The sequence below is a fragment of the Budorcas taxicolor genome, chromosome 8 (genome assembly GCF_023091745.1).
Source record: "Budorcas taxicolor isolate Tak-1 chromosome 8, Takin1.1, whole genome shotgun sequence".
In the NCBI taxonomy this organism is placed as follows: domain Eukaryota; kingdom Metazoa; phylum Chordata; class Mammalia; order Artiodactyla; family Bovidae; genus Budorcas; species Budorcas taxicolor.
The window spans coordinates 102,158,737-102,184,108 of record NC_068917.1 but is presented as its reverse complement, the minus strand read 5'-3'; the positions used below and the strand labels follow the sequence as shown (position 1 = coordinate 102,184,108).

General features: G+C 46.9%; 1 protein-coding gene across 1 annotated transcript in view; it reads left to right on the top strand.

Annotated features, from left to right (window-relative positions):
• Positions 1 to 25,372, top strand: part of EPB41L4B (erythrocyte membrane protein band 4.1 like 4B) — a 139,075-nt gene that overhangs the window by 41,574 nt on the left and 72,129 nt on the right. The window contains exons 3-13 of the mRNA XM_052644951.1: positions 8,082 to 8,124; positions 8,963 to 9,041; positions 10,924 to 10,968; positions 13,053 to 13,105; positions 17,117 to 17,237; positions 18,533 to 18,620; positions 18,778 to 18,866; positions 19,163 to 19,232; positions 19,327 to 19,496; positions 21,491 to 21,600; positions 23,875 to 23,905. Of these exons, the coding sequence (XP_052500911.1) occupies positions 8,082 to 8,124; positions 8,963 to 9,041; positions 10,924 to 10,968; positions 13,053 to 13,105; positions 17,117 to 17,237; positions 18,533 to 18,620; positions 18,778 to 18,866; positions 19,163 to 19,232; positions 19,327 to 19,496; positions 21,491 to 21,600; positions 23,875 to 23,905 (899 nt within the window). The remainder of the gene's footprint in view (positions 1 to 8,081; positions 8,125 to 8,962; positions 9,042 to 10,923; positions 10,969 to 13,052; positions 13,106 to 17,116; positions 17,238 to 18,532; positions 18,621 to 18,777; positions 18,867 to 19,162; positions 19,233 to 19,326; positions 19,497 to 21,490; positions 21,601 to 23,874; positions 23,906 to 25,372) is intronic.

The following is a 25,372-nucleotide window of genomic DNA, read 5'->3' as shown; positions in this document are numbered from 1 at the left end:
AGTACACGGTACTCTGGAGCCCGAGTTTTCTTAGCACCAGGGTGGATGCAGTAACATCCATTTCACAGGGAAACTGAGGGACTCTTTGAGTTAAGGGAGGAGAAAGGGCTTTGTAACCCGTCATGGTTGTGGGTCTCTTCTTCCAGGTGGGCAGGCTCATCAGGCTCCCAGAGGTGATACACTGAGCTTAGCTGGAACCTCAAGGCTGCCTTGCCTGTAGGAGAGACCTTAGCAATTTAGATGAGACCTTTTGGAAAGGTTTTCTGAGCCATTGATTTTTTCCTAGGGTCTAGGATGAAGCAGTTGGTGGCAGGTGTAGTAGACGGGGGCCAGGAAGGGGATGGTCCACTTGGCCAGTGGCTTACTGCACCATGATAGAGGCTCCTGCCAAGAATGACATCCCCACCCAGCCCCTGATATTCATATCAGAGGGCTGGCAGTGGCAGGGCTCTTGGCACAGCTCTCTGCGTCCCCAGCTCCCTGCGAAGAGCCAAGCCTGGTTTCCATAGTGCACTGCCCAGCCCTGAAGCAAGGTCAAAGTCTATTGGCATCGCCTATTTTTAGCAGTTGGGGCTGGGGCCTCCTGTTTCCTTTCTCTGTATTAAAGCAGGAAAGCCACCCAGGAATCCATCTGCAGCTCTCGCTGGGCACAGCTCAAAGCAGGGGCATGGGCTCAATTTTTACAAATCAAAGCTGTCTTCTGAGAGCCCGGGCTCTGGCCTGCACCCACCCAGCTTTCTCCTGGCTGGTCTGGTAGGGGCTGTTTACTGAGTCCCCACTCTGACCGGAGACTGGCATCAAACCGAAGGCTTTATAGCACTCGTGTTTAATTATTCATCATCGATCCGTGAAGCAGACCCATTTCACAGATGATGAAGCTGTGGCTTACTCGGAACCTCACAAAGGTTAAAGTAGGGGACAGAGCCAAGATTCAGAACTTGGTCTGTCATTGCAGTGGCCAACCCACTGGGTTATAGTGATTTCATGACACATAGTAGTGTCACACCCCTCCACCCCCAGACACCCCCCCACAACACACACAGACAAAGAAAACATTTAGTCAGTAGCCATTCAGTGTACTGTGGCTTGGAGCTTACTCAGTGGCCAGCTCTGTGGCACATAGGTAGGCTGGACAATGTCCCTGCCTGCCACAGTCTCGGGGGCAGACAGACAAGTGGTCCCCTGGAATACTGTGGGCCCAGTCCTTTCATCTGTGAGCCTGGAGCCTGAGTGTCACTGACGAGGTGATCACACTGTCAGAGGGGGAGGGCGAACATGGGGAGGGCTGCAGCCGCAGAGGACAAGCGAACTTTGCCAGGCAGAGGAGGGGCAGGCATTTGGGGCAGGGGTCTCCACTGCCCCACTAAGCGGGAGCCTCCATCCCATCTTGGGGGCGGGTGTTCTACTGGGTAGGGGTAGCCATCCTGAGTCCTTTCCCAAGTCCATCCCAGCATGAAAAGAGAGCATCTTATGGTGATCCATTTGGCCGCAAGGATCCAGAAAAGGGGATTTTGGCCTTTGTCTCAAGACTTGTGAGAGGTTTTCTCTCCGGTCTCTGCATCATGGAATCAGGTAGATGGGTAGTTAGGGGCCCACGGCTGCCAGGGAGGTTGACACACAGACATGGTGACTGCTGGAAAGACAAGCAGAGGGACTGTTGTGGCTTCACTCCGATGGGTGCCTGGAATGTCACCATGTTTGCGAACAAACCCTTTCTTGCATATGAATGGTTCATTAGTTTCCAGAGACAGGGAGTGGATTCTTTAGCCAGTGTCAGCAGACAGCTCAGGGCACTGACAAGGAAGCGAAAGGGTGAGTGCACAGCCTCACCCCAGGCAAGTGCCAGGGCTGGGACTTGAATTCTGGTCTTCCGCCTCTTTCTCGAAGACACGTCAAACAGCTCAAGAAACGCCCCAGGCCTCCCAGCAGCCTGCTTCTGAATGTTGGCAGAGCGCGGGTTTTCCTGCCCACATGCAAATATCAGCACTGAATGGGAAACAGTGGATCAAGGGAAGTCTCTGTTTTGTTGTTACATAGTCACTAAGTCGTGCCCTACTCTTTGCAACCCCATGGACTGTAGCCCACCAAGCTCCTCTGTCCATGGGATTTTCCAGACAAGGATACTGGAATGGCTTGCCATTTCCTTCTCCAGCGGATCCTCCTGATCCAGGAGTCAAACCCACGCCTCCTACATCTCCTGCATTGCGAGTGGATTCTTCACCACTGAGCCACCTGGGAAAGGAAGGGCAGGGAAGGGAAGGGGTCTCTGCAGTTGAGCTAAACGAACCCCCAAGGAAGCCTGGAGTGGCTGGTGTGCACAGCAGGTTGACAGGACTTCCTTCTGGATGAGACTGAGGATGAGGCGAGAGCCCTCCCATAGGCAGAAAAGGAGTGTCAGACTGGGGTGTGTGTGGAGGCCCAGAGCATCATGCTGACACTTGCTGAGTTAGAATCCTGTCTCACTAGCGCCGTGATGCAGGGTACCCCTTGCCCTCGCCACAGCCACCTTTCTCTACTCCGAGGCCCGAGAAGGCAATGGATGTTACATAATATAATGTGTGTTTTTCCCAACACCACCAATATATGAATGCTTCAGGTAGATAGTGTCAGATATCCCACAGGTTAAGGACTCAGTCTTTCAAGACTCCCCACCTCCCTTCCCCACCCCCGGCTCCCAAACACACACTTCAGATACTAATCCCAAGTCCAGGTCATCACCTATGCTTCTAACCTACTGGCTATAGGTGAGTGGGAGGTTCCCAGACCCCCTCCTTGGGTATGATCAATTTTGCCAGAGCCAATGCAGAACTCAGAAGAGCATTTAGCTTACTAGGTTACCAGTTTATCATAAAAGGATGTAGCTCAGGAATAGCCAGATGAAAGATGCACAGAGCAAGGTATTGGGGGTGGGAAGGTGTGGAGCATCTGTGACTCTCTGAACACATCACTCTTCCCAAATCTCCATATGTTCACCAACCCTGAAGACCTCTGAACCTTGTCTTTTTGAGTTTTTACGGAGGCTTCATCACACAGACACTATTGATTAAATCATTGCCCGTTGGTAATTGATTCAACCTCCAGCCCCTCTCCCCTTCCTGGAGATCGGGGGATGGGACTGAAAATTCCTACTCTCATGTTTGGTTCCCCTAGCAACCAGCCCCATCCCTAGGTGCGTTCCCAAAGAACCTCATTCACATAAACTCAGGTGTCATTGAAAGGGGTTTGTTATGAATATTAAGACACTTTTATTGCTGTTACCACTTAGGAAATTACAAGGGTTTTAGGGGCTCTGTGCCAGAAACCAACGAAGACCAAATATACATTTCTTATTATGAATCACAATATCACACACAATAGGCTCCAAAAGTGTTCGTTTTCTTCTTTCTCTTTATATCCTTTGGATATGATTATCTCATATTCCTTCCAGCTCTAATTTAAATGCAAACTAGACACTTTTTACGAGCCAAGAAAATCTAGAGGTACTAGAAAGCCAGTTATGAGTTCCATCACTCAAATGTGATGGCCCAGGGGTTGTTCCGGCAGAGTTTTTAGACCCTTGTCAAGCCCTGAGCCTCTCCTGTGATTCAAGTGCTTGTGTGTAGGTTTTAAGACAATTAAATTCTACAGCCAGTCTCATATATGTCATAACTCTAGAATGGATTTACAGTCAGAACAGATGGGCTTTGCCAGATCATCTCACATCTCAGTTTATGGAAAGGGTTTTGCCAGATGGACTTGGATGGGAAATTCAGATCAGAAACTACCTAATACCCATTAGAGTGTCTGAGTTAAATAGCTTGCCCTTTGAACTCAGAAACACACCTGTCTCTTTCCGGTGACTGGTTTACCAGTCTGATAAGAGGGCTGCAGCCATTTGTCTTGGTCCCTGCTGACAGGCGGCCTGGCTATATTTAGCCAGATGCAGGTGAATATCTGAGATAGGTCCTGCTGCTGTTAAATTGGGCTTCAAGCCACATACAGGATATGATTTGCTAAATGCCACACTGGGCCTGAGTATCCGGGGTCTTTAAGTCCCAGGGTGGTCTTATGGGATTAAATACGAGTGATCAGGGTCCGGTCAGCCCCTGCAGCTAAGAAGGAAGTTGGGTCAGTTTGAACTGGTAGGACACAAGAAAGGTTTTATCATCTCGTTTTAGGATTGTGACTGGCTTTCTTATTGCCTCTGATGCAGATGAGCAAACCTGATCAGAACACTGCAGGGTCAAGGAGCTTTTTAAATGGAGCTGTTGCTGATTTTTTTTCCCAGCTTTGTGAGCCCTAGACCTCCATCCTGGTAGGTCCTGCTCGGGGCAAGGCTCCATGGCTGGTGACTTGCTGGGAAGGATGGGGACCAGTGCACGAGGATGAGGGGAACTTCTTTAGCAGTGTGGTCAGAGGGAAGGGCGTTTGCTGTCCAGGAGGAGCGTCCAGCCATGATCTGCCTGTCAGTTAACACCGGGCCATAGCCATCTGGCTCGTAAACTCTGAAATTGCTGAAGATTTTACAAACCTCAGACAGCAGTCTTCAGAAGGGGTTGTGGATGTTTCAGGATCCCCAGGGTCATTATTAGGACATATTCTTGGGTAGGAGAGGATGCAGGGAAACTTCAGCATTAAATATTTAATGAGCACACTGGCAGCCTTTGGAAAACACTAATGATCTAGAATTCTGTATAATGATCTTGGGTGGAACCTGGGTATCTGTGACTGAAATGTGCAGCCAGGGTTGAAAACCACAGCTCAGGAAATGATACAGGCGGGGCCTGGATTAAGATTAGAGTTTGACAGTAGGGGGAGAAGAGCAGTGGGCTGAAATTTATTCTGTTCCAAATATGATAAGGAGACTTGGGAAAGGAAAGAAATGGGACAAGCTCCTTTAAGCTCTGAGCCTCCGGGGCTAATAAGATTAGAGGTTGGTTGTGGGGAGAAGGTTCCTTGCCTGGTATGGATAAATTCATTTGAAAGTGAGGCAAAGAACAGGTTTAGTCAAGCCATTAGCATGATACTTACTTTGGCGGGAAAGCAAATATGTTGATTTATAAGTCCTTGTATGTCTTCTTCCCAGGGTCTAAGGGTCCAGGACTTCAGCTTGGCTAAGGGGCAGCAATGAGACCTCACTCTAGTGAGACAAATTGATCATCAAAAACCACCCGATAGGCAAGTGGTGAATGAGTAACAAAATTTGACAACTTGGCAGGCCCACCCCACCACACCCTCTGCTGTGAAAATAATATTCTCATTAAAAGGAAGAAACTACGCAGAAAAGTGAAAAAGGAAATAAGTAGACGTCATTCACAGCCCCACATTCAGAAATAACCTGTATGAATTCTTCTGGACATGTGTCGATAGGAAATAATAATTTTCTATAAAGGGGTCCTACCTGCCTTTTTTTTTTTTTCCATCTCACATTGTGCTGTGGATCTCTTGCCACATCAATATAATAGGCCTAAATCAATTTTAAAGGCTGAATAGTATTTCACTACATGGAGGAGTCATTTTTTAATCCGTCTTTGTTGATGGGCACTGAGGTCATTTCTCATTCAGAGCTATTAACAATAAGACGAAGCATCCTGTGCACAGGCCTTTGAGATAGACATCCAGCTGTGGGGATCTGGGGCTTTTATCACTCAGTTGCCTCGCTGGGGAGCAGGGATGACAAAGCCAATGTCTCCCATTGCACTGCTCACAGCTTATTGTGTTATAATTCATCTCTTATTTGCTTTTGTGTTGCCTTATGCCTCTCCTCCCACAGATTCTCGTAATGGGCTCTTTGGTGAGGGGTGGAGTACACTGTACTCACTCATTCCCTCCCGTTTTCATTATTAGAATGAGCAGGGTTTGGATTGCTTCTGAAAGTATATTGACGGTCAGCAGAATGACCTCTGATTCTGAACAGCTATTGAGAAACCCACTCTGTGCTGTTGTTCCAGCTGCTGTCCTAACAGCAGTGTTCCACACGCGCAGAGTTTCCATAAAGGAAAGTCCCTTTTTGCCCCATTTAAAAAAATTATGTTGAACATTTATTTATTTCTCAAGAATCCAATAAGGCCTGCTGGGTGGCCAGCTCTGTGTGTGGCACAGGAAACTTGAGAGACGATTAAGCATGTGGTCCTTGCCCTCTGAGGCGTATGTTCGCCTGGAGGGGCTCACAGTGTCATGTTCTTAAATGTTGTTTTTCATGGAAGTCAAGCTCCCAAGGCTCCTCAAGACTGTAGCGCCAACAAGTTGGGTGTCACAGAGGAACTTCTATATGAGGGAAGTGGTTTTGTAATTTCCTCAGGTGGATAAGACTGAAGTGGTGTTTCTGGTGAAAGCTAGAGGAACTAGAAACACCTTCATGGACCAGAGCAGAATTATCTCAGGCAAATTCCTTCCTGTCTTTCCATCTTCAGTGTGGGTCATTTAAAGGGTCTTGAATTTTGGTTGTTGAATTTAGGGGGACTGAGTCAAAAAACCCGTGTATGAACAGAGACTTTGGGCAGCATGGCCTATGGTCGTTACTAGGTTAGTAGAGGCTTAGTTCTATCGTGAGAAAACTCAGGAGGAAAAGGCTGCTGATGGCTCCATTGACTTGAAGGGACTTTATAGATCAATTAGGTAAAGGGTTTTAGGTTATTTTCAGCACCTCTTTGGAAAGCTAACTCTTCCCAGGAAAAATGAACTTGATGTGCATAAGCACAGATATTTTTTCTTTTTTTAACTGAAGTGAGTTTGAGTGAACTCCGGGAGCTGGTGATGGACAGGGAGGCCTGGCATGCTGCAATTCATGGGGTCGCAAAGAGTCAGACACAACTGAGCAACTGAACTGAATAGTTAATTTATAATATTGTGTTAGTTTCATGTGTACAGCAAAGTGACTCAGTTATATATAAATTTTCATCAGGTTATTTTCCATTATAGGTTGTCATGAGATATTGAATATATTTCCCTGTGCTAAACAGTAAATCTTTGTTGCTTATCTGGTTTATGTGTAGTAGTTTGTATCTGTAGTTTAATCCCAAACTCCTAATTTATCCCTCTCCCCTTTCCCTTTTGATAACCATAAGGTTTTTTTTCCTTTTTTTTTTGTGAGTCTGTTTCCATTATTTTATATATAGATTCATTTGTCATTTTTTAGATGTCACATGTGAGTGATAGCATATGATATTTGTCTTTTCTCTGACTTATTATGATCATCTCTAAGTCCATCCATGTTGCTGCAAATGGCAATATTTCATTCTTTTTTATGACTGAGTAATAGTCTATTGTGTATATATGTCACACCTTCTTAAACCAGTCATCTATTGATAGGCACTTGGGTTGTCTGTGAACACTGGGGTGCATGTATCTTTTTGAATGTGTGTTTTTGGGTTTTTGGATGTTTATCCAAGAGTAGAATTGCTGGATCAAATGGTAGTTCTATTTTTAGCTTTTGAAGAAACCTCCACACTGTTCTCCATAGTGGCTGCTCCAGTTGGCATTCCTAGCAACAGTGTAAGAGGGTTCCCTTTAACTTCGGGGGGAGGGGGAGGGGTGTTAAAATAAAAAAGAAAGGAAAAAAAAAAGAGGGTTCCCTTTTCCCACATTCTCTCCACCACTTATTATTTATTTGTAGACTTTTTGATGATGGCCATTCTGACCTGTGTGAGGTAATACCTCATTGTAGTTTTGATTAGCATTTCTCTAATAATTAATGATGTTGACATCTTTTCATGCAGCACAGATATTTTTATACTATACCAAGCAGGATGCAGATAACTAGCTTAAGAGCTCATAATCTGGTCCAATCCCTGGTTTTGTGAGTGAAAGTCGTTCAGTCGTGTCTGAGTCTTTGCAACTCCATGGAACTCTGTTGTCCATGGAATTCTCCAGGCCCGAATACTGGAGTGGGTAACGTTTCCCTTCTCCAGGGGATCTTCCCAACCCAGGGATCGAACCCAGGTCTCCCCCATTGCAGGCGGATTCTTTACCAGCTGACTCACAAGGGAGGCCCAGCCCTGATTTTAGTTACTAAGATTTATAGGGGAGGGTAACCCCAGGGAACTATGAAATCTTATTGATGAAACTATTCCTAAAACAAATTTTTTCTTTCTTTCTTTTAGCACTGGCTGGATCATTCCAAACCTATAAAAAAGCAGATGAAAAGTAAGTAAGCAAAATTCAGTCTACTCCCTTACTGCTTTTTCAGAGAGTGAACTCCTTTGCCAATGTTTTGAAGTATTACATTTTCATTAGAACTTGGGAGCATTTTCAAATGGATTCAGTTCTAAGGATGTTTTAATTTCCTAAGACTGGCTAAATGTTAAGAGTCTGAAATTTGAATGGGAGTTTTTAGTAGATGTTAAAAAAACACACGATGCCCTCTTTTGAAATTAGACACTTCCCCCAATGAGGACTGAAAAATAGGATGTTCAGAAACATGACTTTATAACTGTGACATTCATTTTCTTGTGGGTTATGAAGTCGATTCAAAGAATGGGAGAGCTGGCGGGATCTTTGACAACCTGGTCCTGCTCTCTGATGTTATGCTGTGGTAACCACATTTCTTCAATGTGGTTTATGTATGAGTAATTTTTTAAAAAATTTAATACTTTTAAAGTATTTTTACTGTAGTTATTTTTAGATTACAGAACACTTGGCTGTTTATGTGTCACTTTCCTATAGCCCACTTAGTATTTTGTGAAAAGTTAGTGTCACTGGGGTATCTTGGCAGTCAGGGGTGAGGGTAAAATGTTAGCTCTCAGTAAGTCATCTACCATGAGTAGGATTTTCTTCCAGAATGAGATTACTAGCTACACTGTTTTTGTCAATACCAAAGTCCATTTTAGTTTTCCAAACTGGGATTGCTTTGTATGTTCTGTTGTTACTTTCCAGTGGTGTGGTGGATATGTTAATAGATTTAATGTGTTTTTCCTTTTGTCCATTCTGTGATCTTCAAAACTTGGGGAAAAACATCTTCAACCTTCCATCTCCAAATGCTTAGTTGGACCTGCTTATGCTTTGCACTTTCGAGTTAAATATTATTCTTCAGAACCGAACAACCTTCGTGAAGAGTTTACAAGGTAGGACAAGATGCGAAGCAAGGTCCTTCCACCACTCACACCCCATAGCACTTGCCTTAGTTATAATCAGCAGGTCTTCTAGACTGTGGGCTTGCCGCCTCTTCTATCTGCTGTCTTTCTGTTCTGAGAAAAAGTTATGAACACTTTGCCTGTGCTTATCTCTGTATCCTGTTGAAAACTGCCTGATTGAACCTTTTCTTAGTAAATCAGAATTTACAAGTGTATCTTCTCGTCTCATTTCTGTCTTGATGGACCTTGGGTAAATTGGCTAGTTGGCCTCTGGCACTTGATTTTTTTATCTCAGATACCAAAAGGGAAGGCAGATGTTAGAAGAGCATTTCAGCATCCAAAACTGCCATTTTATTTCTTTAAGGGGCGCTGCCAAATAGTCCCTCGATTGTTGTAGTATCAGATTCGTTGGCACTCCTTCATGGTGACTTTCCACCCCATTGAGTTTCTTCCTTGGTATACCTGCCTATGTCTGCCTCTGAGACTTCAGAGATAGTGCTGAAGCAAAAGAGACTTAAAACACATTTTGTGTGTGGACTTTCCCTTCAGCCACTGTGCTGTCGGTGAGACTCTCGACTCAGTCCCCTGCTGCCTTTGATGCCCCAGAATCCCCTTGTTGTTGTCTGTGATGCACAGCAGTGGTGATGGGCGGCCCATGGCTCTGGCCCCTGGCTTGGAGGTGACCACCTAACTAGCACTTTAATGACTGACTTTATCACCATGTCCTGCCACGGGAGGGGCCTATGGGCTTCTGTAGTTAAGACTTCCTATAGGAATTGGAAGTTCTGGCCACATCAGCACTATTTCCTCCTTAATATGGGTACTCAGTTTAATGGTAGTTGAGTGCCTGTCAGAAGTAGTAACATTCTGGAATGTACTAGAACCTTCACCACCACTCACATGTCTGGGTCACCCACATTATCCTGTATCCATCCCACAGACAGTGACTGTATTCATTGTGTTCAAAGTTCAAACAAATTACATTATCCTAGGGCTCCTCTTCAGAGGCCTTTATGAAGTGTGCTGCTTCTAGCTGTCATCAAAGCCAGTGATTGTTAACCAGGGGTTGTGAATCAGAAACACCCCAGACGCTTTTGAACAAATCACATTCCTGGGGACCACTCTTGCGTGTAAGATTCTCATTCTGTAGGTGTGGAGCGGAGCGTGGGCAGCTTTGGTTTTTACAAAGCACCGTAAGTGGTTCTGATGCCCACATCCTCCTGGTAAAAAAGGACACTTACTTAATCTCTTACTTCAGTGAACTCCTCTGGTGTTATTTGCTGCCTTCCTCCCCATTTTCCATGACCAGTTCCAGGATTTCTGTTTCCTGTGTGTGTGTGTATCTGTCTGTGTGTGTGCACACATGTGTTTTTTGAAGACAGAGTCTGCGGTTAAGCTCAGCAGAAAAAAAGCCTCCAGCAGTCGCTCACTGCAGTCAGCTGCAAACTCTTTGATACAGTCAGCTGCATCCTTCCTGAAATCTGCTGGCAGGGTTAGCTGAGGGTCAGATGCAGTGGTTCCACTCTACCTGTTGGATTGTGTGAGCTCTGCGTGTGTGTGTGTCTGTCTGTCTGTCTGTCTCCTGGAGGCCCACGGGCATTGAGGAGGCGTCATTGGACCATGCAGCTTTCCATGTTCCATCCTCCGAGTATCTTGCAAATTTCCTACATGCATTCACCTTCCTAGCTAGGTTCTGGAATGCCTTCCTGGGACAGGAGGAGATGCTTCCACCCGGGTTCTCATCTGACCTGGACTCCCTTGTTACAATGCAGACTTCTGGACTGCGTGGGTGTGGGAGCAGTGATGGGAAGCTGGGGATTGGAAGTGGCTGGGGAACAGTGACCCTCTGTTGACTTTTGTATATGTTTATCAGGTACCTGTTTGTTTTACAACTCAGGCATGACATTCTTTCAGGAAAGTAAGTATGTTTTTTTTCTAACCATTAACTCAAGATAGATCATAGTGTATTTTCTAAATAATTCACTGTGTGTGTGGTTTTTTTTTTTTAATAACTCTTTACCTTTGTTCCCTTTTCAACATTCAAAAAAAGTACACCAGGCGTTGTGAAGTGAGTCTAATTCTTGTATCACTGTCATCAACATCTTATGTTAAATAGCTCCTATATGGCTTGATAACACCAGGCTTCCCTGGTGGCTCAGACGGTAAAGCATCTGCCTGCAGTGTGGGAGACCCGGGTTCAATCCCTGGGTTGTGAAGATCCCCTGGAGAAGGAAATGGCAACCCATTCCAGTACTCTTGCCTGGAAAATTCCATGGACTGAGAGGCTCCTCAGAGCCTGGTAGGCTACAGTCCACGGGGTTGCCAAGAGTCGGACACGACTGAGCGACTTCACTTTACTTTTTTACTTTATATGTATATGGCTTGAAGCATTTCCAAGAGCATTTGATATCTTCAGTGATGTGTATTTGGGAGTCATTCTCCCCCCGGTCACATCATTGCTCCATTCATAACGGCCTTTGTTGTATTTGCAAGCAAGATACTTTATTAGTATGTATACACTTACAAGGATTTGGATCATCTGAAAGTCTCGCTCATCACCATCTGCATTTATGTAAAGAGGTTACATTCTGATTCTACTAGAAAGAGGTTTAGATGTCTCATCTCATTTCCTTTTCCTCTCTTAAAAATGGTTTTTAAGTCCTAGGCCTCTGGCTATACAATGTTGAGCACGACAAGCATTGGCACTGAAGTGACTGATTTTACAGGCAGTGTATGTATTTTAAGGATATGCGATTTCAGCAGTCACAACTTTTACAGCTGTGTCATTTTTCACCAGACATATTGACTGTTTTTTGCTACATGAAAAACTAAGACCCACTGAATCTAAAAAGCAATACCTGCTCGTGACAAGAATACATTTTGATTTTGAATATGACCTGAAGGAGATTTAAAATGTGATTTCTGAATCTGCAAATTCTCTGTAGAATATGTGCTACAAGAATCCTAGTGGAATGTACACTCTAGAACATGTGGATTGTACAGTGTATACATTTGCCTTGGTGGTGTGATACAGATCTTTGATTGTGTATGTATCAAAGTGTGTGTGTATATTTCTCTCTCACCATACTGTGCTCCCATACTAAAAGCCTCTTACCTGGTGATTGTCTTTAGTCTGGAAAAATATTAATGGCGACATCTTGGATTTGTACAGCACTTTGCAGTTGACATGCGCCTCAGCCTGACATTACTCTATTCACAGTAGACTGGTGTTCTGGCCCCAGCACTGAATTTGCCAGCTGGCCGGTGGTGGGCAGGACACTTGAACACTCAGCTCTTCATCTCTGAGCTGAAGGGTGGGGAGCGCTGGCCACACGCATAGTAGGGGCTGACACACTTGATGCATTGACCAAACTGGATAACACACGTATGTGAAAAGGCTTTGAAAACTATGAAGTGCTATACCAATGTATGTCGTTATTATTTTTCTTAAAAAATTTGTGTATTAAGTATGAATGGGATCACTGGATTTGTAGTAATACAGCTCTGTGGCAGTGTCTCAGTTATTTGATTGCTTGGGGGTATCTGGCTGTCCTGGCCATCTTAGATATAGTGTCTGTCTGTTTATTTCTAACACTAGGACCTTGTCTCAAGAAAGACTTAAGGCAACTTGAAAAGATGCATGTGTCAAATCAAGATAAAAGAAGTTTAAAACTAGTAAAGCAAAGGGCAGGGCTTTTCATTCTCTTTTCCAAACTTCCCCATTCTTGCCAGATTCAGGAAAATTGCCCATTATGCTTAGAGATGAAACTAAACCTCGACGGGGTTAATTTAACATATGAGGAGAACTGACTTTGGGAAACAGGGAGAGTAAGTCAGGTTGTTTGCATTTTTTAATGTAGACGGCAGAAATAGAAACCACAGAGAACAAAAATCATTATCTAAATATCACTACCTACTGAAAAATTGTTTTAGTGACATTTTGTGTTGTTATGAATATTAAAGTTCATATTTAGAATTAATTTTTTTCTTTTTTTTTTCAAGATTGAAATGCCCATATGAAACAGCTGTGGAATTAGCCGCTCTCTGCCTACAAGGTACATTACTCCTTAGTGGTAGTTAGCATTTTAAAGGTATTGCTTTTCCTTTCAGCAAACGAGGGTCTACTCTGTAGCAGGCACAGGGCTCTGCTTTGGGTGTATAAAGGAACATGATACAGTCTCCATCCCCAAGTAGCTTCCAGTCCTCTGAGGACCACAAGGCAGGATCATATACTCGTGTGCACATATACAGCAGAGTGTGGTGCCTTCGGCAAGAGAGACCTGCAGGAGGCTCGGAAGTGGCAGGCCCACGGGAGGAAGGGTAGATGGAGATGAACAGAGGAACCTAGGCACAGAGAGGTACACAGAGGGCCAAGCTCAGAAATCTAGAGAAGTGGATGACCTTGACCCCAGTTAAAGCACATCAGCTTCATGCTGTCAGCAGTGGCGCCTTTGAAGAAGGAGGCAGGCCCCATCAGATGTGTGTTTTAGAAAGGCCACAGTGGTTATGATGGGGAGAAGGGACAGGAACAAGACCAAGACTGGGGCTGGGGGTGTAGTGAGATGTAGCTGTAATAAAATCAAACTGACCGAGGCTGGGGGTTAAACACACCTCCCCCCCCAAAACCACATCAATAATATAAGGAGAAGGACCCAGTCATTAGGCTTCAGTGTTGAAAGAGGAGTCAGAAGTGACTGCTAGGCTTTTGCTGAGAATGGATGATCCTAACAGTGAATGGCTAGACTAAGAGTTGGGCTCCATGGCGGGACATCTGTGCAGTCTCTTGGCTCAGAGGTGCCAGTGGGGCCTCTGGTAGCTTTTTGAGTCAGTGCAGGCTCCACGAGAGAGGTCAGGCTGGAAGCGCTGATAGGGGAGCCATCAGCATGTGGGAATTGGTGGGTAAGAGGGCTGCCTGCCTGACTTTCAGTGTTGACCATTCCATCCATATGATGCATTGGTGGATTTTAGTTTAAGATGCACGAGAAACACTCACTAAAGTCTCCAGCACTAATTAAGAGGATACTAATGTGTAGCTGCACATAGGGAATTTGGTTAGCACATCAGATAGACATATGTTGTGGACTCTTTACCAGTGTGCTCTTTGGCTTCTATGGGATAATGAATGATGATGTATTCATTCATAATTACTAATTCTTTTTGAACACCATAATAAGATTTGGCTTCCGACTTTTGTATTTACCAAGTTTTAAAACTTAATCTAAGTCTTTTCAAATTATAAAATCAGTAGAGGCTTATTATAGACTATCAGGACAATAGACGAGTAGAAGGAAGGAAGGAACCCACCATCCTACTCACAGACAAGCAGAGTTTTTATGTGTTTTGAAAATGTAGTTCTGGTCAGAGTCGTATACAAATTTTTTTGTATGGTTTTCTACTTGGTAATTTTAGTACATATATTTCATCATGTTTATACTCATAAAGATGGTTTTTAATGACCAGATTACTCCCATTCCCTGATAGTTCAGTTCTTTAGTCACCTTTAGTGCTTATTCTTGAATGGGGACTTGGCTTATTGTAGGTGATCAGTAAGTACAGAATGAACTTGAAGAGCTCCCCAAGGACTGTGAAATTTCTCGAGAGCCTCTGTGCATTTGAAAACTGAGAGGAAAGGTGTTTCCTCTCATGCTGGAGCCATGAACACGTGTCTTGCCGCAGTTGTCCTTGAATCAGTGCCTCCATTGTTGTGATGCAGTGGCCCTGCTTGGAGGCTCTGCTCTTTTGAGAACGAATTTTACGGTTGATTTGAAAATTCATTCAGGTACAAAGAAAAGGGAGGAGGGAAAACACAGTCATTTGTGGTGTGTCCCTGCTTTGTAAGTTTCAGGTTTGTGGATAAGGCATTAGAGACCCAGGCAGTTAAGGGACTTTACCCAGGTCACAATGGTCAAGTGGGAGTCAAGCCTTCCTGCCTCTGAGCTGTTTCTTCCACACCCACCATCCCCCAAAGTATGCTCTTGCTGGCAGGTTTCTTGGAAGGCAGGCAGCATGCTTCCTCAGGATGGGTGTCCCTCAAGCCTGCTTTAGTCCCCCTGATGATAAGAGGGGACACTAGCCCCCTCACCTAGTCTCGTGGGAACCTTGTCATTAGCTTCTCCCTCCTGTGCTTGATAATGTCAGAGGCACAGTTAATCAAGTCTGGTGCAGACACACCAGTAAACGCATGGCTCACTTTGGCCCATGCTGCAGGGTGGCTCACATCAAGGAGACGTCTTTCCAGATGGCCCTTCCGACCTTGCTGGGTCCGCAGCTTCAGGGTAACATCTAGGTCAGAGGTTGGTTGCAGCCCCCAGCCTTGGAAGCCCAGCCCTCCCCTTTTCTGGGCAAATGTGTCCAGAGCAGAACCATCACTTGTGGCTGTGCCCAGAGTCCCCAGCAGCCGCATACCCTGATCCAGACCCCTGGTGGTCTTAGGGCTGCCTTCCAGCTGAGAGCTGCATATTTGAGGGGCTGTGCTCAGGCGAGGAGACAGCCCCGAGTTCCCCGCCCAGTGTCAGAGGCTGTCTCGTGCGGTCCTCACACCAGCCCTCCCAGTTTGGTTTCACTGCTTCCTCTGGGTGGACAGGGACATTTCATCCTCTTCTGCAAGCCCACAGGAGTCTCTCTTCTGAAAGGGGGCACTGGGATTGGGGCTCAGAAGCCAGTGGAAAGGGCTGCCAGGTACATTAAAGGTTGCTGTCAATTCGGGGTGTTTGGTCATGTGCTGGCTTGTTGGTGGGATTCTGTGTTAAGCAGTGGTTCTCAAAGTATGTTCCCCGGGAACATACTGCATCAGCTCCATCAGTATCACCTGGGAGCTTGTTAGAAATGCAGGTTTTTGGGGTGGGAGGTGGGAGGGAGGTTCAAGAAGGAGGGGACATATGTATACCTATGGCTGATTCATGTTGTTGTTTACAGTACAACATTGTAAAGCATTATCCTCCAGTTAAAAATAAATTTAAAAAGAGAAATGCAGGTTTTCAGGCCTTATTCCAGACGTATGGATTTAGAACCTCTAGGCGTGGGGGCCAGCCATGTGTGTTTTAACAAGTCCTCCAGGCAATTCTGATGCATATTTGTTAGAAAACCCCTGTTGTAGATCCATGTTTTTCCAAGTAACGTGTGCCCCACCCTCCTGGGCGTCTGGTGGAAGGTGGGTTTGCTCCTGCAGGTCTCAAGTGGGGCCTGAGATTCTGCATGGCGAGCAAGCTCCCAGGTGATGGCCACACTGCTGGCCTGCGGACCACACTTTGTATTAGCCAGGTACTAGAGGCAATCGCAGAAAAGGAGCAGAGGGGCCTCTGGGGCATTCCTTTTCCCTCTGGGCTCTGCCTCCTGTCCTGTGAGGGTTGGGGGAGTGGAGAGAGATTTTCTTATTCAGGTCGAGGAGGAATGGGCCTCCTGTGTCCTCCGGCCCTGCGTTCTGTGGGGGCGGCTTTGGGCTTTTTGCTTGGGATCGCCCACGTGGCTGTTGCTCCTTTCTGCACAGCCGCCTCCTTCCCAGCTTCTGCCTGAGCTGCCGCAGTTGCTCCTGCAGCCCTCTCACCCCCTCTTCCCTCCCTCCTCACGCCTTCCCTCTCCCTCCTGATAGTCCCCCTACCCCAACACCCGGTTCTGCCTGTACTGAATTCTTGCTTGGTCCTCTCCAGTACTGCAGACTCTTGTGTGCTGCTCAGACCCACCCTTAACGAGAGCCTTGTTACATGGATGTTCCTGGGCAGGTCCCCATTCCCAGCAGTTGCCTTTTATTGCAAATTTAGGCACTACAGTTTGGTGGGGGTAATGTAATCAGGGCCTCCCTGGGCAGGAGAAGTAGTCGGGAGAGAGACAGTCATAATCGAGATCGTGGTGTATGGCCCAGTGGGGAGCGCAATGGAGTGATTGGAAGGGATTCTGAATGTATCTGTGGGGACCGAGTGGGAGTTAAGTCCTCCTGAAAGGAGGGCCTTAGTTATACCTGAGGGGGTACCTGTGCTGTTTACAGTCGGGCAGAGCGCCTTTGGACTTGCTGCTGCAATAACCAGAAGCATTCACTGTCTCGTGTTTTCTCCCTTTTATGAAACCTGCAGCCGAGCTTGGGGAGTGCGAGCTTCCAGAACACACACCAGAGCTTGTGTCTGAGTTTCGGTTCATTCCAAATCAGACAGAAGCGATGGAATTTGATATCTTCCAGAGATGGAAAGAATGCAGGTACCTTGATGCTACCATCCAGCATTCCAGTGTATGCATTTGGTCACGTGTATGCATTGGTCAGAGGGGTTCCCTGATGGCTCAGACAGTAAAGAATCTGCCTGCAATGTAGGAGAGCCAGGTTCAATCCCTGGTTCGGGACGATCCCCTGGAGAAGGGAATGGCAACCTACTCCAGTATTCTTGCCTGAAGAATCCCACTGGACAGAGGAGCCTGAACCTGGCGGGCTACAGTCCATGGGGTCACAAAGAGTCAGACACGACTGAGTGACTAACAAACGTTGGTCAGACTCTTTATCTACTGGTGGAGTGGCTCTGCTGATGACTGAAACAGCTCCAGCTCTTCAGTGCTTTCTCTCCTGTGCTTCAGCCCTGATTTTCCAAAGGCTCACAGGACGTCTCTCTTTCCAGAGCTGTACAGTAAAAACCAAACCACATTCTGGGTCCTCTCAGAAATGGAGGGCCTGGTCCTGATTTGCTCATTGAATAACCAGGGTCACTATCCCAGCCTCCTGAACAAGCCAGTGGGGTGCTGCCTGGATCCAGCCCATCTGCATACCAGGGGCTGTGCGCATGGCCTGAACTTCAAGGCCAAATCCTACAGAAATGTGTCCTGTGGTCCCTTATGAGGACACTCATAGACCATGTGTTGTACAGAGTTACATTTCAGGACACGTGGTCACCATAGCTAAATCCAGCCCTGTCATTTACCCTTTGCTTTATCCCCTTTTCCCCCTCAGTCACCCTAGCCTGGCACTTTTATGCTTGGAGAACAGGCCCGCTGCCTCTCCTACTGCCCTCCCATCTTCCCCAAACACTGCCCGTGCCAAGTCACTCCTAGGCTCAGAAACTTACCATGGCCTCGCAGTGTCCCGCGGCCATTCTGACTCTTGAAAACGGCATGTGACAGCAGCACAGTCTTGTATCCCACTGAAACAACGTGGAAAAATGTGGATATGGAATCTTGCCATACCCCACTCCCCATATGTCCCACCCCACTCTCTGCCCTGCAGGAGGATGCTCTGAGCAGTCAGCTCTGTATACTCAGCCTTTCTCCTTTGCACACATGTGCACGCATCTACACACACACAAAAGTGCTTCCTCAAGTGTTCATATTGTAAGCCCTGCTCTGTCCTCTTTTTGTTCGCAGTCTGTCCTTGGAGGTTGTGTCATGTTAATGTAGATGGCATCCCTTGTCCCTTTAATTGCCCCAAGCACCCTTCGAGTGGCCATGCCCTGCAGACTCCTGTGGGTGTCCACATGGCAGTTCACACGTATCTTGTTGGTTTCTCTAAGGGGAAAGAGCCCTGCCCAGGCGGAACTCTCCTATCTGAATAAAGCGAAGTGGCTGGAAATGTATGGGGTAGACATGCACGTTGTCAGGGTAAGAACTGTGCCATTTAAGTAACTGGGGTTCCCCGTGATGGGAAAAATGTGTAAACAATGTGCAAACAAAGTAACGCGGTGAAGAACTGTTTTGCATTCTGCTCTGTGACCACCTGTTAGAACCTTCTACCGACTGTGCCTTCGTTTGTTTGTAGGGAAGAGATGGCTGTGAATATTCTCTTGGACTGACCCCGACAGGCATATTAATCTTTGAAGGAGCTAACAAAATAGGCTTATTCTTTTGGTAATTTAGTTTTGTCCTATATTAAAAATGTCTTTTTCCTCTTTTGTGGTGGAATTCTATGTGAGGGATGATGATCGAGGGATACTGGCAACACCCAGATTGGTTTTTAAAACACACAGACTCTTGCGTGTGTGGGTGTCTGACAATGGAAGTGGCGCTTCTGAATAATCACGCTTACCTGAATGAATGATTTTTTAAGCAAATTGAAGCGTAACCGGTAGAAAGGAAAGGGCTGTGTAATGTGTAGATGGTTGCTCCTGCAGACTGTGCTTTTAAAATGCTTTCTCTCTGGCCAGGCCAAAAATTACCAAAATGGATTTTAAAAAGAGCAAATTGACGCTGGTGGTGGTGGAAGATGACGACCAGGTAAGCCTTGCCCCGTCCCTCCTCTTCGCTGGGAGTGACCCTGCCTCGGTGTTACCAGCACCCGCGTAACCAGAACCCACACTTCCCCTCCAAGGGCCGCGAGCAGGAGCACACGTTCGTGTTCCGCCTGGACAGCGCCCGGACCTGCAAGCACCTATGGAAGTGCGCCGTGGAGCATCACGCCTTCTTCCGGTTGCGGACGCCGGGAAACAGCAAGTCCAACAGGTCGGACCTCATCCGGCTAGGCTCTCGCTTCCGGTTCAGGTAGGCGCCATTTTTTACAGCTCGACCACGAGCCCTGAAGGAGGGCGGCGGGGATGTTCTGCGGAAAAGGAGTCGTGGATGTGCATTCGGGGACTTGCATTGGACCTCACGCTCCAGCTTCTTTCTTGACATCTGAGCTCTTTCAGCCTCCCTATCCTGCTTGCTAAAATGAGACTAATAATCGCAAAATGCTTAACCATCGACATTCAGCTGGAACCATGCTGTCTGATACAGTAGGCATGAGCTACAGGTGGCTATTTAGATTAATTAATGTTAAATACATTTAAAAATGTGGTTCCTTAGCCTCACTAACCAGGCTTCAGGAGCCCAGTGCAAATGAAAGCGGGTGGCTGCCACACTGGGCGGTGCCCTTGTAGGTAGAACATGAACATCATTACGGAAAGCTCTATCAACCACCCAGCACTGGAGCTTTTCACGTACCAAACCTGTGGCCCTGATAAGATGGGTTCTCAGATGATGCCCATTTTGCGAATAAGGGAACTAGTGCCGGGGTGCAGATAGTCCACCCAGGGCCACTGTCCGTCAGTGCTAATGCTGAGCCTCAACCCCAGGTAGTCAGGGTCCTTTGTCTTATATTTTAACCGCTGTTCTATGGCCTGTCACATGCTAACATCAAGGTATCTGGTGACAGTTAGGAATAAGAGCGGATGTCACTGTGTGTGTGTGTGTGTGTGTGTGAATGACCCAGACGGGCTCAGGAGTATTTGAAAAGACTCTGGAGAAAGAATTTATTCTGATATGTTTTTACTCATGATTCTAAGACCATGTTTCTTAAAGTGCACGAGGACTCCCTGGGTGTGTGTTAAAAATGAGGATTTAGGACCCCAGCTAAGACTTTCGTAATTAGAGTCTGTGGCTGCACACATTTGTCTGTATGAATAAAACCTGAGAATGTCCATTTTAAATACACTCCCAGGGTTGATTTCTGAGATGTGTTTACAGATCTGGGAATTGCTGTTACAAGATCTGAAACTTCACATGGTTTCATAACCTCTTCCCACACATGGCATGTCCTTGAACTCTATTTAAAATGCCAGAGGATTTGTTCATTTCAGATTCGTTGGCTGTGCACAGAAATGGCTGTGCACTTGTATAAGAATTACTTTGTTTGAATGTATTTTTAAATGCTGCAGAGGGGAGTAGGGGGGCCAAGTCCTTTCTGAGGAAGACTCAAATCACGGGTCCTCTGGTCATGACCGCAAAGCCTGGCAGAGACATTGCTTGGTGTTCTGAAGTCTGCTCTTACTGAAATGAGCAGGGGACTGTAGAAGTTGCCTAGACAGGCTTTTATCCCAGGAGGACACTCCTGTGGGGCTTGGCCTAGCCCAGGTTCCCTTGTGCTCTTTAAAGAGAGGCATGAAATGGAAGGGAGTTTGGAGATGAGGTTGCCCCTGGGAGGCAGTTAGAGCAGGTGGCAAGTGCCTCCTTCCAGGTGATAGATTGTAAACCGAGGATGGCTGGAATGAAGCAGTGATAGATCAGACAAAGACAGCATTGCCGCTTGGAAGCTGCAGCTGGGCGTCAGGGTGATTGAGAGCCTTGCTGAAAGCAGCAGTGTTCTCCTGGGCATAGCAAGGAAAGCCATGGTTTAGTTTAAGTGGTCGTTGATAACAGCCTTTTAAAAGAGTTAAACGGCTACCTGATATGTTTTATGAAAGGTTATTTTATGTGCGATTCGGTGTTCTCTTACTCAAACGTTCCAGATACTTGGACCTCCTTGGTTTGTGTGGTCAAGTGGCTGGTCCCTAAACTGTAGGTTTGTCCTTTGGAAGAAAGAAAATACAGCCTGGATTTGGCAATGGCGATTTTATTTCCAAACAGAAAGCTAAATTTAGTGTGTGTCTTTACCAAACGAGTTTGAGATAAGTTGAAATTTACACTGGAGCTCTTGAAAATAAAAATTCACTTCCAAATACATGTACTGTACCGACATTCCGATTTTGGTAGCATGCCATGAAATGTTTGCTTTCCAGTGGGCGGACGGAATATCAAGCGACACATGGCGCCAGGTTACGAAGAACCAGCACCTTCGAGAGAAAGCCTAGTAAACGCTATCCATCCCGAAGACATTCGACGTTCAAAGGTGGTGTGATTTTGCATTCTGTTTTGGAATTTTTTGTCATGGTTTAGTTGGTTAAGCCTCAGGGAGTTTGTTGAAGCAGTTTTTGGAGGAACTGTTTATTCTCTGTCACTGTGAATCTTTCAACAAAACCCCAGTGGGATTCTCTTGGTGGGAATCAAGCTACTCTCACCATCCGTCTGTCTTTAGTCTTTCCCACTGGGTGCATTCATCTCCTTCTTTCCCTTTTCCATATTTCCTTTCTTGTGCCTGTTTGCTTCTTTGGGACCTGGAACCTCAGAGATGTCATAGGTAAACTTGTTTCTTGCCTGTGGAAGACGATGATGTGTCTCTGAGGGAAAAACAGTCCCTGTCTCTCCTCCATATTCCAGTTTATCTTTTCCTTTGTTGGGTTTTTTGATGGTTGTTTTTTTCGGTTTAAATTTTTTTTACTTATTTATATTTGGCTGTGCTGGGCCTTCATTCCTGTGCCCGCGCTTCCTCTAGTTACAGCAAGTGGGGCTACTCTGTAGTTGTGGTGGGTGGGCTTCTCGTTGCTCTTGTGAAGCGGGGCTCTGGGACACGTGGGCTTCAATAGTTGTGGCACACAGACTTAGTTGCACTGTAGCACGTGGAATCTTCCCAGACCAGGGATCAAACCCATGTCCCCTGCATTGGCAGGCCGATTCTTAACCACTGGACCACCAGGGAAGTCCTGTCTTCCATCTTCCAGTTTCACCTGGGGACATCAGACTTGTGCTACCCGGAGCTCTGACTCTGTAAGAAGGGAGCCAGAACTCTGATATACTGGACTCAGGGCCCACAGTCAATCCAGACATTCCCTGCCCTTGAATTTAGCCAGACCCGGGGATGGGGGCCCTACTCCTCCCTTCCCTGAGCTTGGCCTGTTGTTTACTACTGTGGCCACGCACGTGTATGGGCCCTAGTACCCAATACGGGGGCAGTCAGTAGATGAGCCGTCCAGGATTGTTTACAGTCCCAAAGCCTAGTTCTCCCATGCCCATACTTGCTTGCTCCTTCATTTAGGACATTGAGTTTAGCACTAAGAGGCTTGTTCTTTTATAGCAGGACCTTTGCACTCTCCCTACCCCTCCCTTGTTCCCTGCTTGGATATCAGTGTAGTGGCCATTCCATATATTTTTCTTGTATAACTCAGGACTTAGTGGGCCTTTGTGGGACCTGGCACCTATGCTTTCCCATTCTAGAATCTTTAACCTTGCTTTCCCCGCTGTTTCCTTCCTTTGTAAACCAACGGTGCAGTAGTTTGGTGACCAGAAACTCTCTAAAGTCATTCTTGGCTGCTTCTCTGGGGGAAAATGCCCAGAGCCCAGGGAATGTGGCCTCACTTTCAAGAAAGGCCAGAGGTTGAGAGGGTGGGGGCGTGTCCAGGGAGGGTAGGGCAGATCCGTGAAGGGTTATTGATTGCAGGAACTGGGAGTGACGGGTGATGGGGTGGGGAGAGAGACGAGAGCACGCTGTGTCCCAAGAGCTGTGTTCACCTCCCTGGCGAGCACTGTGCTTGTAGCCAACTGGTTCATTGTTGCCCAGAAACACCCCGGTATAAGGAAGAACTTTCTGATGTGGCCGGCCAGAGATAGTGCTCCCTCTTTAGAGAGTGAGTCCCCAGCCCCTGGAGGTGTGCAGACACAAAGGCTGTGGCTGCTGTAGTCAGGAGGGGCCTTGATTCCATGGTTCTGTGCTTCTCCTCCACTTCCCTTCCTGGTCTCCAACCTCTTTTCCTCCTTTATTTTCCTGACATTTTCTCCAGCCAGAGTTCTGGCCTCTTTGGGAAACATGTAATGATCTTCCGTGCTCCAGTTTTCACAAAACAAAATGGAGTCTAGATGCACAAAATCTACCTCTGTCCATGATCCTTCTACAACTCATACCCGGACTGGGTTGGAGGCATCTGCCCTGAGCTCCCCTGCACAGGCTCATGCTTGTATTTCAGTTTGTAGTATCTCCCGATGCAGTCTCTATCTGTATGAAGACCGTGAGCTCCTTGAGAGCAGGGACTGTCTCATCTCTGCGTCCTAGGGCTCCTGGTCCTGAGAATTGGCTCAGTGATCATTTTCAGAGCGAATCAGAGGGTGGGGCCCAGCAAGAAGGTGATTTGTGTTTCCTCCAGAAAGGAGAAGTAACCAGGATGAAGAGTCTGCCTCCTGGGATCGGGACTGCTCTGAGATCATGGAAGTCTCTTCCCCAGTCCTTGGTAAAAAGTGGTCCAAAGTGGTCAAGCTCTCTAAAATGTCTTATTTTTCTGTTTTTCCTTTAAAGCAAGTAACCCAGTGATAGCAGCTCAGTTCTGGTAAGTGCCCTCAGTGTCTGGGGACAGCTCTGCTGTCGAATTATTGTATTTATTTGCAGTGGTGACGTTTATCCTTAATACAATTAAATCATGAAGTGAGGCCCTTGATGGTCCCCACCCCTACCCCCTTTTTCTGCTGCCAGGCTATATGGCCCACCTGGCTTTCAACAAGTACACAATAGAACGTTCCAAGATAGTTTGTTACTTTGGAAAACACAGCTGCTTTGCTTGAGTGGCTTTGTGCTCTGGGTATTGTAACAGTGGTGACGAACGTGATCGGCATGTGTGGGACAGGGTGTGCTAACGGCCTTGCAGGCGGTGGTGGGAAAGAGGGGCCATGCTATGGACAAGCTGAAGCTCCCGGAGAAAAGCTGGGTTCCCTCAGTGACATGTGGGTTTTATACCAGACCACGTGGAAGACCTTTATCAGACACCCAGTGACATTCCTGCAGGAAGAGAACTCGTCATGAGACTGAAACTCTAGCACAGGCGTCAGCGAACTTTTTCTGTCAAGTGCCAGGTAGTAAATACTTCAGATGTTGTGGGCTCTGCTGTCTGTCTCAGGACCACTCTGCTCTGTCCTTAGAACATGAAAGCAACACAGACAGGACGTCAGTGGATGACCGGGACTGTGTTCCGATTAAATTTTACTCACAAAAGTAGGTGGGCCAGGTTTGGCCCATGGGGCATGGTTTGCCGCCCCGTCCCCAACACACAGGTGGCCTACATCTTTCCTGTACATTGAAATCACCTGCTGAGCTTGTGACAGCCTCAGCCAGGCCGCACCCCAGGCTAATCAAATCAGTCTCTGGGGGTGGGGACCCAGGCATCTATGGTTTTAAAGCTCCCAGGGGGATCTAGGTCCCAGGTCTGTCCCACCTGGTATGTACCTTTCTCTCCCTGAAACAATTGCTTTCTTATGTGAGTTTTGATCTTGGTAGACAGCTATTATGCTAGAGAACCCAGACTGATTGTTTCAGCCCCTGGGTCCAAGCTCCAGCCACTGGTGGTCCTGTTTAGGTAGTCTGGCCATCCCAGGCATAGAGCTCAGGTTGCTGGAGAGGGTGGTCTTCGAGGTCAGCACAGCTCTGGGGCGCTGTGCACCCTGAGCAGTTGGCGGAGCGTGCGGAGGAGTGGGCTGGTGATGAGACGTTGGGAGGCCTCTTGCCCAGCCCCAGTGGTGCACTAACCAGCTCTGGGCATTCCTTTTTCTCATCTAAAAACAAAGAGGTTGGGCTCGATCAAGTATTTTTCAAACTTTTTTAGCCTCTGGCTTTGGCCCCCTAGGGGAAACCTGCCATGGAAGGTTTTCCAGGACAGAGAACAGACCAGTTGGCGTTATTCTGGATGCTGCTGAGCTGGGACCCGAGGGCAGGGCTGACACCTGCTGCTCATCACCCCACCCCACCCCCAGGCAGCCTCAAGACACCTCAGGGACCCCAAGGTTCTGGAGAACGTAGCTGGCCC